The sequence below is a fragment of the Cetorhinus maximus genome, chromosome 20, assembly GCF_964194155.1.
Source record: "Cetorhinus maximus chromosome 20, sCetMax3.hap1.1, whole genome shotgun sequence".
Lineage (NCBI taxonomy): Eukaryota > Metazoa > Chordata > Chondrichthyes > Lamniformes > Cetorhinidae > Cetorhinus > Cetorhinus maximus.
In genome coordinates this window covers 77,059,294-77,078,592 of record NC_135898.1, presented here as the reverse complement: position 1 = coordinate 77,078,592, position 19,299 = coordinate 77,059,294, and the positions used below count along the sequence as shown (strand labels likewise).

Sequence of the window (19,299 nt, the reverse complement as noted above, 5' to 3'; positions counted from 1 at the left end):
TGGAGTCCAAAGTCAAGAATCTAAACAAGGCCAATTCCATAGATTTGAAGAAAGAGTTAGCTAAGGTTGATTGGGTAAATAGACTTAGAGGTACGGTGGAAAATAAACACTGGGAAACAATTAAAGAAATGATTCAACAACATAAATTTAGAAACAAAAACACAAAAAGATCCATCTATGGCTTACTCGATAAGCTAAGGATAGCATTAAATTAAGAGATTTATAATGTTGTGAAGGATAGTAGTAAGTCTGAGGATTGTCAGTTTTTGAAGCTAGTAAAGGGCAATCAAATTGTTGATAAAAAGGGAAAAAAGGAATGAGAGTAAACTAGTCAGGAATATAGCAACAGATTATAAGAGCTTTTGCAAGTATGTAAAAAGAGGAGTAGCTGGTCCTTTAGAGCTACAGACAGGAAACATTTCATGGGGAATGAGGAAGTTGCAGAGATGTTGAACAAATATTTTATGTCTGTTTTCATGGTAGATGACACAAATTACAACCAGAAATAGAGGGCAGCCAAGGGCTAATAAGAGTGAGGAACTTAAAGTAATTAATATCAGCAGAAAAAATGTATTAAGAGAAATTTAAGGGACTAAAGGTTGATAAATCCCCAGGACCTGATGGCCTACATCCCAGGATTCTAAAACAGTAGCAAAATTCCCTAGATTCTAGAATGGTCTCAGTGGATTGAAGTTAGGGAGCATAACACTATTCAAGAAAAGGTACGAACATACGAATTAGGAGCAGAAGATGGAGAGAGAAAATAGGGAACTAAAGGCCAATTATCCTGACATCAGTGGTCAGGAAAATGCTGGAATCTATTAGAAAGGAAGACTTAACATCGGTTTTCTGAAAGGGAAATTGTATTTGACTAATTTATGAGATTTGTTTGAGCATGTAACTAGAAGCTTGAATAAATGGAACCAACAGAGATTGTATACTTGGATTTCCAAAAGACGTTTGATAAGATGCCAAATAAATGGTTAAAATATGCAAAATAAGGGCTCCTGGATTTGGGTGGTAATATATTAGCACCAATGAGAGGTTGTTTAACAGGCAGGAAGCAGGAAATAGGGATAAATAGGGGATTTTCAAGTTGGCATACTGTAGCTAGTGGAGTGCCACAAGCTTCAGTGCTGGGGCATCAGCTATTTTCAATTTACATTAATAACTTAGACGAAGAGACCAAGAGTAATATATCCAAATTTGTTGACAGTACAAAGCTAGGTGGTAATGCAAGCTCTGAGGAGAACACAAAGAGGCTGCAAAGAGATATAGACAGGTAAGCAAGTGGGCAACAAGGTGGCAAATGGAATATAATGTGGGGAAGTGAACTGTGGTTTCACTCTAGTAGTAAGAATAGAAAAAACAAACATTTTTAAAAAAAGGCAAAAATTTTAAATGTTGACGTTCAGGGAGACTTGGGTGTACTCATACAAGGAACACAAAGTTAGCATATAGGGACTGCAACCAATTAGGAATGCAAACGGCATGTTAGCTATTATTACGTGGAGTACAAGAATAAATAAGTCTTGCTACAATTGTATTTGGCTTTGGTAACACACTTGAGGCAATGTGCAGTTTTAATCTCCATATTTAAAGAAGGAAATACTTGCATTGGAGGTAGAACAGTGACGGTTCATTAGAATGGTTCCTGGGATGAGAGGGTTGTCCTATGATGAGATTGAGTAAATTGGGCCTATACTCTGGAGTTTAGACGAATGAGAGGTGATCACAAGATTCCGAAGGGGCTTGACTGGGTGGACAGATGTTGTTTCCCTTTTCTGGGGTATCTAGGACACAGGGCCAGTGTCTAAGTGGACGATCATTTAGCACTGAGAGGAGAAATTTCTTCATTGAGGGTTGAGTGTCTTTGGAATAGTTTACCCCAGAGGATTGTGAATATTTTATGGTTGAGTATGATCAAGCTGAGATACAGATTTTTGATCTTTCGGGGAATCAAGCGATATGGGGAGTGCAAAAGAAAGTGGATCTGAGGGAAAATATCAGCCATGATCGTGGTGAATGGCAGAGCAGGCTTAACGGGTCTTATGGCCAACTCCTGTTTCTATTTCAAAACAAAAACAGAAACAGAAACACCTGGAAAAACTCAGCAGGTCTGGCAGCATCGGCGGAGGAGAGCACAGTTGACGTTTCGAGTCCTCATGACCCTTCAACAGAACTAAGTAAAAATAGGAAAGGGGTGAAATATAAGCTGGTTTAAGGGGGGTGGGAGAGGTTGTTGGGACAAGCAGCCAGTAATAGGCGGAGATAACCAAAAGATGTCACAGACAAAAGAACAAAGAGGTGTTGAAGGTGGTGATATTATCTAAAGGAATGTGCTAATTAAGAGTAGGAATACTAAAAGGTAGAGATAAACAATGGGTGGAAATGCATTTAAAAATAATGGAAATAGGTGGGAAAAGAAAAATCTGTATAAATTATTGGAAAAAACAAAAAGGAGGGGGAAGAAACATAAAGGGGGTGGGGATGAAGGAGAGAGTCCAAGATCTAAAATTGTTGAACTCAATATTCAGTCCGGAAGGCTGTAAAGTGCCTAGTCAGAAGATGAGGTGCTGTTCCTCCAGTACAGCACCTCATATTCCGACTAGGCACTTTACAGCCTTCGGGACTGAATATTGAGTTCAACAATTTTAGATCTTGAACTCTCTCCACCATCCCCACCCCCTTTACGTTTCTTCCCCCTCCTTTTTGTTTTTTTTCCAATAATTTATATAGATTTTTCTTTTCCCACCTATTTCCATTATTTTTAAATGTATTTCCACCCATTGTTTATCTCTACCTTTTAGTATTCCCCCACCCCCACTAGAGCTACCTGTACCTTGTCTGTCCTGCCTTCTACTCTTAATTAGCACATTCCTTTAGATAATATCACCACCTTCAACACCTCTTTGTTCTTTTGTCTGTGACATCTTTTGGTTATCTCCTATTATTGGCTGCTTGTACCAACAACTCCTCCCCCCCACCCATCATAAACCAGCTTATATTTCACCCCTTTCCTATTTTTACTTAGTTCTGTTGAAGGGTCATGAGGACTCGAAACGTCAACTGTGCTCTCCTCCGCTGATGCTGCCAGACCTGCTGAGTTTTTCCAGGTATTTGTTTCTGTTTTTGTTTTAGATTTCCAGCATCCGCAGTTTTTGCTTTTATCTTGTTTCTATTTCTTGTGAGTTATATAAAAACGAAGTTTAAAAGTTTAATGCAAGATACAGTAATAACTAGGCTTTCTTTACAAAGTGAACTGATGTTGCCATGTTTAAATGAATATTTTGCATCTGTCTTTACAATGGAAGATACTGCTGTGGTAAAAGGGGAGGTAATTTAAACTGGAAGGGTTTAAAATTGATATGAGGAGGTATTGGATAGGCTGTCTGTACTTAAAGTTGATAAGGTGCCAGGACTGGATGAGATGCATCCAAGGATACTAAAGGAAGTGAGAGTGGAAACTGCAGAGGCAATGGTCATAATTTTCCAATCTTCCTTAGTCTCAGAGGTGGCGCCAGAGGATTGGAGAATTGCAAATGTTACACCCTTATTCAAAAAAGGGTGCAGAGATAAGCCCTGTCAGTTTAAGCTCGGTAGTGGGGAAGCATCTAGAAATGATAATTCGGGACAAAATTAATAGCCACTTGGGCAGGTTAATTAAGGAAAGCCAGCATGGATTTGTTAAGATGAGGAAAGCCTAAATCAGATGGAAAGATGCGGTGGTGAAACTTAAGTGCAGTGGGATTGGAAGAGAAATAACAGGAGGTGGTGGTGTTGACCCCAAGTAAAATGGGAGAAGCAGAAATAAGTTGTTCTCTTCTCCACCCACGCCATCAGAGACAAATCAACTTCATTGATGCCCCACGCTCAAATTGGCTCCCTAAATTCCACTATTTTACTACATCTCCCCACCTTTAAAGAAGTCTCTTAAAATCTATTCTTTCACCCTGTTAACTATTTCTGCTACTTCCTTCCTGTTCATTTCTGTCTATAAATATCTCCACCTAGACATTTCTGAAGGTTATAGGAATAGGCCAGGAGACTGGGATTAGATTAGGTGGCTCGTGTGGAGGAAAATACAGATGCGTACTGGGTGGACTGAATGGCATGCTTCTGTGCTAAAACATTATATGATTCTATTCCTGCTCAAATCTAATCCCCAAAAGTGAAGCTTTTTGTTATGTTAAATGACATAAATAAATTAAAATCATTTTAGTGAAACAAAAATAAGACAAAAATATACATAAACTTAAAGTAACCTGAGGTATGTTACGAAAACTATACTTACCCTATTCAGCTTGGAGGTCGGGAACTTCAACTCCTGACAGACCTCACACTTTCTGCGCACACGCAGACTGGGAGCTGGCTGCATATGTGCAGTTCTGCGATTTAAGTTTTTTGAGCCCAGGATAGGCCTAGTGTGCCTAAGTATAAAGAGAGAGAGAGAGAGAGAGAGAAAAGAGGCACACCTAAGTATAAAGAGAGAGAGAGAGAGAGAGAAAAAAAAAGCACAAAAACCTGAGTCAGGTGACCGGGTACTGAACGCCATAGCCAATAAGTGTCCCAGGCAGGGGATGGGGAGAGGGGACAGGGAGAGGTCCCAAAAGGAAGTCCCAGGTAAGGGGCAGAGACAGGTCCCAGTTAAGGTTAAAAAAAAAGCAGAAAAACATGCTCCAAACAGGAGAAGGGCTACAGGGAGCAGACTTTAAGTGGAAAAGGCAGCTGAAGGTTAGTAACTCCGTGCTGCGGGCTGCTGGGGCAAAGTACCCCTTTGAAGCAGTAGTGTTCTGCTCAGTGCAGCTGAAGATCTGAAGTTGTGTGCGTAATTTGGTGTTTGAGTGTATAGTCAGGATTCCTGGGGAGTGGAATCTCGGAAGACGAAAGTGAAACCCTGGAGGTGGGCCATTGTTGATGCCATCCAAGTCTGGTAACTGAAGAGGGCTCAAGAGAAGCCCTGAAGGTCTAAGAAGAAAGCCAACAGTTGGTGACTCCATGCTGCAAGCTGTTTGGGCAAAGGTACCTCTTTGGAGCAGTAGCGTTCTGCTTGGCCAAACAAAGAGCTGAAATCATGCGTGTGAATTGGTGCTTGAAGGTAGACTTGGGAATCCAGGGGAACAGAATCTCGGGAGACAAGATTGAAACCCCATAAGATGGGCCATCGTTGAAGCTGCCCAAGTTAGAACGACTTTTGGAGAGAATTACAAGGAGAGGCTTCAAAGGTGAAGACTGGAATCCCTTGTGAGAGAGATGGAGTTTCAGTGAGATTGGTTGACTTGCAGTGTTTAATAACAGTGTTATTAAAGTCTGGGTGGATTGTTGAGAAATCCGTGGAATATTTGGTCACATTTGGCATTTATTGTGCAGTGTGGTGTGTTTGACCACAGTTTGCCTGTTAATATGTGCCTCACAGCACCCCTGAATATTAGAGTATAAGACAGATACTGTTAATTGTTTTATCTTTCTGACCTTGTATAGTAAAAAGCTTATTTTGTTTGTTCAAAACCCGTGGAATCTTGAGGCTTTATTCACTGGACAAGTGTCTTGAATCTCAAACTTTGTCTACTTTAAGTAAAACATTATTGGCCCCTCACCAGATCTCACCAACAGCTTGGGGGTCTGGCCAAGGATCATAATAGGTATAAAGCATCAAAAAAGTATTTTTAATAAAGTTTATTTTCATTTATAATACACTTTGGCCAATGAAGTCTACAGATCAATAGGCAATACTGTACAATCAATACATGTTCAAACCAGATCATTGATATCGTACATTATGAATTAATATAAATGCTTTGCAGATATTAAAGGAAAACAGCACAAGGAAGAAACGAAAATGTTTATGAGAAGTGCGTACAACCTTTTTGGTGGTAGTGCTGGTTGGGGGAAGAGAGAGGAGAAGAAGGTTAGAACTTAGTATCACTCTTTACTTACCCACAATATAATGCACTGAAGAGGAAAAGTATTACACATGTTTACACTAAAGGAATTGAAAAGTATCCATCACAGTACAAAATATCTTGGAGAGCATGTCTAGAACAAGAAACTATCTCAAAAACTGCTTTTCTTCCGTAAGCTTGTACAAACTTGAATACATTATTTGTCAACCATGAAAAAGCCACCCAATGTTGGACCTAGTGTATATAGAACATAGTGTCGTGACTGTATAAAATAAGGGAGACATTGCATAGCTAGGGTTTAATAAAAAGATGTGTTGCAAAAGAAAATACAATGGGCAACTTACACATTTTGAAAATAAATTGTCAACGAAATTTAAAATGCAAGATTCTATAAACTAACATTTGCTTTGCAGAAAGGTTACACTAGTTTTAATGCTAATTAAATATTATGCTGTCGAATCACTATAAAGAAAGTGCTTAAAAAGCAACCAAAGCCAATCACATTCTTGGGTTCAATGATCACTGATAGCATTAGCTGCCAGTTTCTGCCAAATGAAAGTGCTTTATTTCACTTCTAAAAAAAAATGTGTACATTAATCTGCACCAGCAGCATACCCACAATACCATACAACAGCACAATTTGATATAACCAAAAATGCACAACTGCTAGATAAGAATGATAGCACATTAACCAGGCTGCACTCAGATTCTTCTCATGCCTCCTCTTCTGGAAAATTCAATATCTTGCGGTGGGCCTGGCGCAAATACTGCTGTTGTTTGAAGTACACTTTAAAAGCTCCTTTGATGGCCACAAAGGCAATACCACCCTGCCAAATAAATAGACAAGAATATTTAGTCCACAGTCAGATCAACTCCAATACCCTAGAATCATGTTCCGAATTTTTGGCTATAATCCCCTTCATGTCTACTTATTCATAATTGTTGGGTTTAATAATATAGTTGTAATAATGCAAAGGTTATGAACTTCGAAACTAAATATATGTGCAACACTGACACTTTGGCTGACATTTTTCAATTAAAATAGAATTTAGCAGGTAAAAAGGCTTCCAGGCAGAATGAATCAGTTCAGTTAAGTTAGACTGAGATTAGGGAAGAAAAATCTTTAAATCCCCCTGGAATGAACAAGAAAAAATTAAAATATAGCTAAACCTTTGTTTTGAAGCAAATATTTTAAATACCGAGGGAAATAAGTTATTCATCCATGGAACAAGACTGGGCTTGGGCTACATAGTAAATATTCAGTTAACTCACTTTGGATTTTTGATGAACCAGAACCCTATTGATGTGTCTTATCTACATACCAAAGAATATATTTTTAGCTAAAATAAAAGCAAAATACGGTAGAATCTGGAAATCTGAAATAAATATTATACTGCATTTTTAGCTGTTTGTTGAAGTTCATGCTAATTGAGCGAGAACAATCAAAAGGGAAGAATGCCAACATTAGAGAATGGACTCTCTCCCTCATCGCCACTCTGACAGCGTCAAACAGGAGGCCACACTGTGCTGAATATTTTATTCAGCAACTCACCAAGGCTCACCAAGACAGCATCTTGCAAACCCATAGCCTCTGCCACCTAGAAGGACAAGGGCAGCAGATGCAGGGGAATATCACCACCTGCAAGTTACCCTCCAAGTCACACAGCATCCTGACTTGGAACTATATTGTCGTTCCTTCAGTGTCGCTGGATCAAAATCCCGGAACTCCCTCTCTAACAGCACTATGGGTGTACCTAGAATACATGGTCTATAGACGTTCAAGAAGGCAGCTCACCACCGCCTTCTCAAAGGCAATTAAGGATAGGCAGTAAATACTGGCCTAGCCAGCGATACCCCCATCCCATGAACGACGTTTTGAAAATTCCCAGCATCACCCACCTTTCTGCAATTAATAGGTGAATTTGGCTAATTTAAACCGTTTAGTGCCAGAAGCAGTGGTAGTTTTGAGTTGTGAATTTGTTCCCAGGAAGAACATGGTTGAAACTACTTAATCACATTCAGCAAAATTCAATCCTTAAAACATTCAAAAGGTTTGTATAAAGAAGCTATATAACAAGTAGTCAACAAGGCATGTACAATAAATTCCTAGAGATTTCAACTAATTTAATTTCTTGAGAAAGTGAATAGCTATAGACCAAATTTTCAAGGGGCAAAAGATCTATGGAATGTCCCTGAAGAACAAAGAAACTTAAGGGTATCAATATAACAATGCAACTTATATTATTCAATCGAATCTTCCACAGATGGCAACTACATGTGCCAAGGAGAACACAAAGCATCCTGTTTCTTTCAGTATTTGAACTTGCAAGTATCAACTTTTGCTTTATAATGCTCCCATGAAGAGACTTGACATGTTTTATTACATTAAAGGTGTTATACATGTACAAGTTGCTGCTGTATCAATATTTGAATTAACATAAATTTTGAAATTACAGAAATGCTCCAGAAATTATGTTTCATTAGTTGACATAAGGCGTAACTATAATTTCATCCCTAAGAGTTATTGGCATAAGTAAAATTGTATTCAGAAAGTAAATAAACCAGGACTGTACCTCTATTTTGGGTAGCGACAAGTGGTTTGCAACAATCCAGAATGAAGTAATACTCATTTCTACTTCAAGTTGCTTTAGTAGAATAGTTGCTTTAGTGGAATAGTTGATGACAAACTATTAAATATTGAATTTACCATAGTCTTGGCTGAATTTACCACACTCTGAATATTAAATTCGTTAGCACTTGGAATATTCAAGTTTCCTTCAATCATTGGACAGAATTTATATTCAACACATTGCCACCGAGTAGCTTATTCTCCGTGTGTATACATTATACAGAAAGAAAGAACTTTAATTCATATTGCACTTTTTGTTATTTCCCAAAGTGCTTAACAGCTAATGTAGGTACTTTTAAACTGTTGTCACAATATAGGGAAATGAGGCAGCAAACTTTCTCATAGCAAGGTTCCACAACAGCAATGTGATAGTGACCAATCTGTTTTATTTTAAAAACAGCAGTTTAGCAATAAATATTGGCCAGAAAATGGAGGAGAACTCTCTTGTTCATCATTGAATAAAGCCGTGTTATCCTTTACATCCTGAGAAGGTAGACAGGGCTACTGTTTAACACCTCATCTGAAGGACAGCAACTCCAACAATGCAGCGCTCTTCAGCATAGCACTGTACTGTCCACCTAGATTTTGTGGTCTTGCCTTTGGAGTGAGGCTTGAACCTTTTTGACTCAGAGGTAAGGCACAGGGCCAAATATTTATATCTGCATATTTGGGGAAAATACTTAACAATTGCTGTACATATTAACAACTGAAGTTACTCCATTCATAAGAATGTGTGAAAGAACGCTGAATAGTCAATGCTAAATAGACATACATGGTCTAAAGTTTTGTCTGCAAAAGTTAAGTGAGAATATGCTTCAATAGCAGGTTTAAACAAGTAATATTTAAGAAAGTTTCTCACCAAAATAGTCCTTTGCAGGTTTGAGTTGACACTGCTGAACATTAATTTACCAACTATAGTGGCAATAGTAGGAAAAACCAAAGCCCCACAAAGAATGCGAGTAGCTGACACATGATCTGCTAGCGGGCTGGCCTCAGCTGGAACACGAGGAACAGGGCAGCCTATTCCTATAAGGATAAAAGCAAAAGGAAAAAGACCATCAAAGAATATTCACAAAACAAAGTAAACACTTTTTGTTTGGCAGGAGGGGAAAGAAAATATTCAGTTGCTGTGAGAATAATATTGCCTGGGAGGAAATATTGTTCAGTTAAGTAGTCAGCTAGACTTATCAGTGATTATGCAAAATTTTCTTCCAAATTTTTAGCAACTGAGAATAGCCAAATGTGTGCTTCATGATATGAAGTGGGACTAAAAGCCAGCAAACAACAATTAGCAAAATGTTTTACTGAAGGAAGCCATTTTAGGTTATTCCTAAATACTAATTCCAGAATCATGTTTGGCAAAGGATATTACAGAATAATTTGTTGAATTCTTGACTAGCTGTGTAAATGAAGCCAATTTCATAATTTGTGAGACAAAGTCTTTCTTGTGCAGTTTTCTATTATGCCACATTTAAATTGGTTTTTAAATAAAAGGCTAAAATTTGATTTATATTTTGCTGTTATAGTGTATCACCTTCCCTCTTGCAAAAAAGGGCAACACTCTGAAGCAACATTTATACTGAGAATCATCTTCAACGTGCCCATATTATGCCCGCTGTACAGCATGATCATATTTTACTTGTGGCATTGCCACCTAGGAGCCTCAACAGAAGTTACCAGCAGCAAGTTGCTGGGGGTTTGTCCATGATCTTTCGTCCCTCAGCATCGGTCCACACCTACTTAGACTTTTGCCCCATAATTAGAAGTAGCTAGAGGGAAAACAGATCTTCCCAGGTTAGTATCCCACAAATCAGAATTAATTCCACATTTAATATACATGAAAAATATCTATTAGCAATATAGGGTGCCTTTAATTTTACATTAATAAGACAACAGAAACTGTCACTGACACTAGTAATTTGCTATTGTGGAGCACAGGATAACCATTTGCAGGATTAAAAAAAAGGGGCCTTTGCAAAGAAATATATTGTTCATGTTTCTAACCTGTTAATTTTCACAATAAAATATCAAACTAAAATATGTTCAGTAGCAGAAATTAGCAGGTTTCATGCCAAAATTTGAACAAAGGCTTAAAGGTCCTAAAAAGTAGGCTCCTGGTAGCTCAGAGCTAAATGGGTTTTTAAGCAAACTTAAGAGTATGTGCACATCATAAATTTGTCACATGAATCATTCTAATCATGTTATTTTTCTTCCTGATTTAATGGTTAAGGCGGCTGTAGCAGCTTTTTTTCTGAATTGGTTATCGCATTAATAATGTAGCAGACATCATATTTCATTAACTTCCTCAGTCCCTGGTGCACTTACAGGCCTCAGTTTCCCCACATTATGATACTTCCTTTTAACCTAACATTGCACCATCTCACGCTACTGGATACATACAGTACAAAAGAATCTGAACCATACAAAATATTTTCTTGGTACACGAATAGAAAACAAAAGAATTGTATTTATAAAATGCTTTACAGAACAATGGATTATTTTTCAAGCATACTCACTATTGTTGCGTAGGAAAAAGTGTCCGCCTATTTTTTTTTCCCCTACGGTATTGTGCCACAAACAGTAAATGAATCAATAACCAGACAGTTGTTTTCTTTCATGATGTTTGTTGAGAGAACGATGTTGGCATGGCACATGAGTACTTAATTTTCCTGATAGCTTTTCTTCTATTAGTGTCTGGGATCTTTCGTATCTACATGAGCAGGCAGACTGTACTTCTCACAATGCAGCATTCTCTTATTATTGCACTGAAGTCTTACCAGAGATATGTGCTCAAGTCTGTAGTGGAGATTCAACTGACAAAATTCTGATCTGGATGAGAGTGTTACTAATTGAGCCAAGCTGCCTCTAATAATCGTATAGGATGACAAATGAGGATTCCACTTTATTCATGTCTTCAGTGCCATGGACATTGCAAAATATATTTCTAATGTTTTGCTGGAAACTGTCAGATTTACAGGGTCACTTAGCATAGCTGCTCACTTCACAATGTGCTAGGAGAGGAAGTGTTAGCAATCTGCACTGGCAATAAAAAAAGGAATGACATTTATGTAAAGCCTTAGCTTCAGCAGTCTGACAACCACCTATTTCCCTGCTGCACTCTTCCTTATTTTTTTCTCTGGCTTCTTGCACATCACCCATTCCCTTCACTCCACCACTAGTAACACTTTCTAAACAGCAACTCTTTGACCAAGCTTTTGCTCATCCCTTCTAATCCTTCTCTCTTTGGCTTGGTGCTCATTTTTCCCAGGCACCTATTTGAAGCATGTTGGGTTGTTTTTGAAGATGGTATGTCAATGTAAGTTGTAATTGGTGTTGTTTATGGTGTCACTGGCTCATTGGTAGCACTCTCACCTGACTCAGGTAGTCATGGATTCAAACCTCACTCCAGGGACTTGGGCACATAAGCCCGGTGGCACTTCGATAGTACAGCACTTACTCAGTACTGAACCGGAGGTTCGTCTTTCAGATGGGTCATTAACCCGAGGATCCGTCTGCTTTCTCAGGTGGTTTGTCCAAGATCCCATGGTACTATTCAAAGCAGAGGAAGGAAGTTCTCAGTGTCTTGGCCAATATTTATCCCTCAACCGATATCACTAAAACAGATCACCCGGTCATTTATCTTAATGCCATTTAGGGATCTTGCTGTGTACAAATTGGCTGTTGCATTTCCATACATTACAACAGTGATTACAGTTCAAAAGCATTTCATTGATGAGAAGCACTTCGGGACATCCTGAGGTTAAGAAAGGCTCTATATAGATGCAAGTTCTTTCTTTTCTGCAGATATCTCAAAGTATTTCACATACCAATGAATCACTATTTGAAATGTTGACAAGTGCAGTTGGCAGTTTTCAACCTTAAGGCCCCACAATAGCAATGAGATGAGGCCGGTACTTCAAGGATGAAGGCTGGCCAGAAGAACTCCCTGCTTTTCTTGAAGAAGTTCTACTACTTCTTTTCTATTCCCCTGAACAGACAGCCAGAGCCTCAGTTTTAGTCTCATCCAAAAGTTAACATCTCTAACATTGTAGTGCTGGCCCACTACAGTGTCAAGCTAGATTATATGCTCAAGTTCTGGAACACACAACTTTCTGACTCAGTATTGAGGATTGCCTCTTGGCTAGGGGAATCCAAAAGTAAAAACACCTGCAGCCAAGCAGTTCAAGTACTTTGGCAGACAGAGAGGGTCATCTCTCTCTCGAAAAAATTCCAATATAAAGACCCAAACGTCAGAGGTGTAGATTAGAGATCAAGTCTAAACATGATTGGGAGCAAAGAGGAATGTTAATATACATTCAAAGTGAAAAACGTGGAGAAAAAGAACAACCTGTTGTTCAAATACATAATTCTTGGAATGTGCGAGTGCAGGTAGAAAAAACTATTAAAAGGCAATAAAATCTTGTGATTTATAAAATAGTGCACATAATACTAAAATAATGATAAATTTGGTAGTACACATCTTGAGTATTGCTGAAGAGGGGCATGTTATCCAAGCTTTTCATCTTGCACTCATCAGGACAGGTACACAAGATAAACCAACAGTAAAGGGAACAATTTATACTGCATGAGAAGAGTGCTAACTCGTTGGCAAGTGGAGTCTGATTGGTAGAAGTGTTGCCATGGAGAATGCAAAGAGTAATTAATTGTTAACTGCCAAGTTTTTGTTTCAAATTCAAACCAGGTTTTAGTTAATCAAGGCAGGACACATAGATATTGTGGTACAAGAGCAGGTCAGACGTTTGGTGCCCTGCAGCAAGTGACTCACTTCCAGACTCCCAAAAGCCTTTCCACCATCTGCAGGGCACAGCCTGAATGGGTACAGCTCCATCAATGCTCAAGAAACTCGACACTACAGAGATAAAGTAGCCTGACTGCAGTGCGTACCATCCATAAGATGCACTGCAGCAACTCACCAAGGCTTATTCAACAGAATCTTCCTAATATATGACTTCCACGACCTAGAAGAACAAGTGCAAGAGGTTCTTGGGAACACCACCACTTGCAAGTCCTCCTTCAAGGGGCACACAGACTTGGCAATATATCGTCGTTGCCTTATTGTCATTGGGTCAAAATCCTGGACTTCCTCCCTAACAGCACTGTAGGTGTACCTACATTATAAGGACATCAACGGTTCAAAAAGGCAGCTCACCACCTTCCCGAGGGACTTATGGATAGGCAATATCCTGCTGCTCCAGTTATGCTTCAAAGGTGATCTAGAATATTGACGGTGGGGAATTTGGAGATGGTAATTCTGTTGAATATCAAGTGGAGGTGGTTGGACTCTTTCTTGTTGGAGGTTAACATTCAGGCCATAAAAACACCAGGCAATGTACATGTCACTTGGCACCTAAGCTCGAATGTTGTCCAGGTCTTCCGGCATGCAGGCACGGGGGACCGCTTCATTATTTGAAAAGTTATGCATGGAAGTGAACACTGTAGTCATCAGCAAATATCTCCACATCTGATCTTACGATAGAAGAAAAGTCATTGATTAAACATCTTAGGTTGGACCTAGGACACTGGCCTCCAACAACCACAACTATCTTTTTTATGCCACTTCAGCCAATGGAGTGTGATGCTGCACCCTAGTAAAATTGAGACCAATGGGAATTGAGGAAAAACCTTTCCACTGCCTGGAGTCCTACCTCATACAAAGGAAGATAGCTGTGATTGTTGGAAGCCAATCATGTCAGCCCCAGGACATCACCACAGGAGTTCATGTAGGAAGTATCCTGGGCCCAACCATCCTCAGCTGCTTCATCAATGATCCTCCTTCCATCAAAAAATCAGAAGTGGGAAGTTCGCTGATGATTGTATTTCCATTCGCAACTCCTCATGTAATGAAGTGGTCTGTGCCCACATGCAGCAAGACATGGACAACATTCAGGCTTGGCTAATAAGTGGTAAAGTCACTCTCACTTCACCTCTGGCGTTCAGTTATTTTGTCCATGTTTGGATCAAGGCTGTAAAGAGATCTGGAGCCAAGTGGGCTGGCAAATCCCAAAACAAGCAATGGTAAACAAGTGTTGCTTTATAGCACTGTCAATGACATTTTCCATCACTTGGCTGATGATTATGTAGGCTGAAGGGATGGTCATTGACCACACTGGCAAAGCCAGTTCTGGGCACAAGTCTTCAGCGCTACAGCCGGTATATTGTTCAGGGACCATAGTCTTTGATGTATTCAATAAGCTCAGCTGTTTCTTGATTGCCATGTAGAATGAATCATATTGATCAAAAGGCTGACTTCTGTGATGGTGGGAACCCCAGGAGGAGGCAGGGATGGATCATCCATTCAACAGTTCTTGTTGAAGATCATTGCAAACACTTCAGCCTTGTGTTTGGCACTCAGGTATTGGGTTCCACCATCATTGAGGATGGGGATGCTCATGGAGGCTCCTCTTCCAGTTACACTGTTCACCACCATTCATGACTGGATAAGGCAGGTCTGCAGAGCATTGATCTGATCTGTTGGTTGCAAGATCACTTAACTCTGTCGAGAGCATGCTGCTTCATCTTTTTAACCTGCATGCAATCCTGTCTGGTGTAGCATCGTCAGGTTGGAAACTCATTTTTAGGTATGCCTAGTGTGTTATACTTGACGTGCTCTTCTAAACTCCTCATTGAATCAGAGTCGATTCCTCAGCTTGATGGTAACAGGACAGTGCCAGGTCATGGCTTTATAGATTGTGCTGGGATACAGTTCTGCAGCTGCTGATACCCCATAACACCTCCTGGATGCCCAGTTTTAAGCTGATAAATCTCTTCTAAATCTATCCCATTTGACTGGGGATAGTGTCACGCAACACAATGGGATAGTGTCTTCCGGTCAAGACACAAGGATTGTGTAGTGGTCATTTCTATCAATACTGTCATGGATAGATGCATGTGTGAAAAATAGATTGCTAAGGATGAGGTCAAATAGGTTTTTCCCTTGTGTTGGTTCTCTCATCACTTGTCACAGGCCCAGTTTGGCAGTCCTTCAGGACACAGCCAATTGGTCAGAAGTGGTGCTACCAAGCCACTCTGTGATGGGCATAGAAGTTCCCCACCTTTGATACCCTCAGTGCTTCTTTCAAGCAGTGTTCAACATGGAGGAGTACTGATTTTGTCAATAATTTTGCTTAACCTGATGCCACGAGACTTCACGGGATCAGGAGTTAATACTGATAACTCTCAGGGCTAAGCGCTCTCTACTGTATACCAAAATGCCTCCACTTCTAGTCCTGTCACTGGAACGGTAGTGGTTCTATCCTGTTGGCGGGATAAGGCAGACACAAGGATGGTGAGGGGACAGGATGGGATGCTGGTTGAAAGGCATGATTTTGCGAGTATAACTTTATCAGACAGTTGCTTGACTAGCCTGTGGGACACATCTCTCCAGGTGTTATTGAGGACAACTTTACAGGGTTAATTGGGTTGGGTATATCTTTCTTTGTCCTCTCTGATGCCTTGGTCATCGCCCGATGATCCATCCAGTTTTTTTCTTTAAATATAGTGAACTGATAGTGGAAAATCACTAATGTAACCCCCCCCCCCCCCCACCCCATTTAAGAAGGGAGTGAGGCAAAAGACGGGAAATTACAGGCCGATTAGCCTAACCTCAGTCGTTGGTAAGATTTTAGAGTCCATTATTAAGGATGAGATTTCAGAATACTTGTAAGCTCATGGTAAAATAGAGCAAAGTCAGCATGGTTTCAGCAAGGGGAGGTCATGCCTGACAGATCTGTTAGAATTCTTTGAGGAGGTAACGAGCAGGTTAGACAAAGGAGAGCCAATGGATGTTATCTACTTGGACTTCCAGAAGGCCTTTGACAAGGTGCCGCACAGGAGGCTGCTCAGTAAGATAAGAGCCCATGGTGTTAGAGGCAAGGTACTAGCATGGATAGAAGATTGGCTGTCTGGCAGGAGGCAAAGAGTGGGGATAAGGGGGTCCTTCTCAGGACCGGTGACTAGTGGAGTTCCGCAAGGGTCAGTGTTGGGACCACAACTTTTCACTTTATACATGAGTGATCTAGATGAAGGAACTGTGGGCATCCTAGCTAAGTTTGCAGATGATACAAAGATAGGTGGAGGAACAGGTAGTATTGAGGAGGCGGGGAGGCTACAGAAGGATTTGGACAGGTTAGGAGAATGGGCAAAGAAGTGGCAGATGGAATACAATGTGGAGGAATGTGAGGTCATGCACTTTGGTAGGAAGAATAGAGGCATAGACTATTTTCTAAATGGGGAGAGAATTCAGAAATCTGGAGGGACTTGGGAGTCCTAGTCCAGGATTCTCTTAAGGTTAACTTGCAGGTTGAGTCGGTAGTTAGGAAGGCAAATGCAATGTTGGCATTTATTTCGAGGGGACTAGAATATAAAAGCAGGGATGTGCTACTGAGGCTTTATAAGGCTCTGGTCAGACCATATTTAGAATATTATGAGCAATTTTGGGCCCCATATCTCAGGAAGGATATGCTGGCCCTGGAGAGGGTCCAGAGGAGGTTCACGAGAACGATCTCAGGAATGAAAGGCTTAACATATTAGGAACGTTTGAGGTCTCTGGGTCTATACTCGATGGAGTTTAGAAGGATGAGGGGGGATCTGATTGAAACTTGCAGAATACTGAAAGGCCTGGATAGAGTGGACGTGGGGAAGATGTTTCCATTAGTAGGAGAGACTAGGACCCGAGGGCACAGCCTCAGAGTAAAGGGAAGACCTTTTAGAACACAGATGAGGAGAAACTTCTTTAGCCAGGTAGTGGTGAATCTATGGAATTCATTGCCACAGAAGGCTGTGGAGGCCAGGTCATTGAGTGTATTTAAGACCAAGATAGATAGGTTCTTGATTGGTAAGGGGATCAAAGGTTATGGGGAGAAGGCGAGAGAATGGGGTTGAGAAACTTATCAGCCATGATTGAATGGCGGAGCAGACTCGATGGGCCGAATGGCCTAATTTCTGCTCCTATGTCTTATGGTCTTATGGTTACAACTGTGTGCCTTGCTAGATTTTCAGGAGACAGTTAAGAGTCTACGACATTGTTGTGGATCTGGAGTCACACATAAGCCAGGCTGGGTAAGGATGGCAGATTTTCCTCCCTAAAAGGGCAGTAGTGAACCAGATGGGTTTTTACAACAATCTGGTAATTTCATGGTCACAATTATTGATAATTTTTTATTTGCACCCCTAAAATTGAACACTTTTTGAAAATGAAAATTTACATACATTATTTGGCAGATAATTTTTACATATACATATAAAAACATATTTATAAATAAAAAGTATAGGAAAACAACCTGGGTACTTTGTATTCTGATCAAAGTTGCATTAATTTTATAGCTTACATCCTGATGTTCTCATCCGTACAAATAAAGTAATGAGAGAAAACACACTGCAGGTTTAATATTTATATTCACAACAAATAGACAAATACTTGCAACCCACACCAAAAATAATCCTTCGTAAGCTTTGATAAGCAAGAATATATTTATTTTTAAACAAAAGGAACAAGCAACTTATTCTTCTTTAGTTGTCTGAAGAACTTAATCTTGTTACCTGAAATACATTGTCAGATGTATATGGATTACCTGGAAATATACTGTTTAAAATCTGCAATTTATTGGAGTATTTTCGCCACAGTCTTAGTACATAGTCCTCCCAACGAATCATCTTGCCCAAAATAAGCATAACTGGAATGGTTGGAAGTCCAATCAAAAGGAACAGTGGGTCAGCTCTCTCCATGACATCTAGGCCTTCTTTATGTCCTACAACCTAAAAATGCAAAAATCGATGTTATCCATAATAGTAATTTGGCCAATAATTACAAATGCTGGGATTGAACAGTTTGGAAGATAGTCAAAATCAACACTGGTCTAATATAGCAGTTATTAATTTCAATGTTACAGAATTCTCTAAGTTCACTAAAACAAATAAAGTGATTTTAGTATTTTAATTCTACAGTGTACGAATGTATGTATTCATTTGGAAGTAAAAAAATCTAGGATTAAAACAATGGTATGTGAAAATGGATTACATGTAAGGTAATAGTGGCTCTTATTAAAGCGTAGATAGCCATACAGAACTTGTGGGAAATAAGTTACAATCTACCATTCACATGCTATTTAGGTCACCAGGAATACTATTCTTTTGTTTTGTGCCACAAGAATGTTGACACTGTAAACAAATTTGGAAAACAACAAGGTGAAGATGGAAAATAAGGTGGGAGACTGTGAGGTTATTTACTTCAGTTGTAAGAATAGAAAAGCAGATTTTATTTTTAAAAATAGGCAGCAAACGTGTAAATGTTGATGTTCAGAGAGACTTGTGCGTGTTCGTACAAGGAACTCAAAGTTCACATGCAGGTACAGCAATTAGGAAGGCAAAGAGATGATGAAATTTATTGCAAGGGGGCTGGAGTACAGGAATAAAGAAGTCTTTGCACAATTGTATGGGGTTTTTAATCAGACCACATTTGGAGTACTATGTGCAATTTTGGGCTCTCTATCTCAGGAAGGCTATACTTGCATTGGAGGCAGCACAGCAAAGGTTCACTAGATTAGTTGCTGGGAAGAGAGGATTGTCCTATGATGAGATCTTGAGCAAATTAGCCCCATTATCTCTGGAGTTTAGAAGAATGAGAGGTGACCTCATTGAAACATATAAGATTCTGAAGGGGCTTGATGGGGTAGACATAAAAAGGTTGCTTTTGCTGGTTGGGGAATCTAGAACACAAGAGCACACTCTCAGGATATGGAATCGATTGTT

At 39.7% G+C, this 19,299-nt stretch overlaps 1 protein-coding gene across 1 annotated transcript in view; it reads right to left on the bottom strand.

Moving 5' to 3' along the window:
- Positions 1–5,663: 5,663 nt before the first annotated feature.
- The window catches only part of marchf5 (membrane-associated ring finger (C3HC4) 5), a 98,149-nt gene continuing 84,513 nt past the window's right edge, over positions 5,664–19,299 (bottom strand). The window contains exons 4-6 of the mRNA XM_078564950.1: positions 18,123–18,306; positions 9,392–9,558; positions 5,664–6,730 (exon numbers count right to left, since the gene is read on the bottom strand). Of these exons, the coding sequence (XP_078421076.1) occupies positions 6,617–6,730; positions 9,392–9,558; positions 18,123–18,306 (465 nt within the window). The 3' untranslated portion in view covers positions 5,664–6,616. The remainder of the gene's footprint in view (positions 6,731–9,391; positions 9,559–18,122; positions 18,307–19,299) is intronic.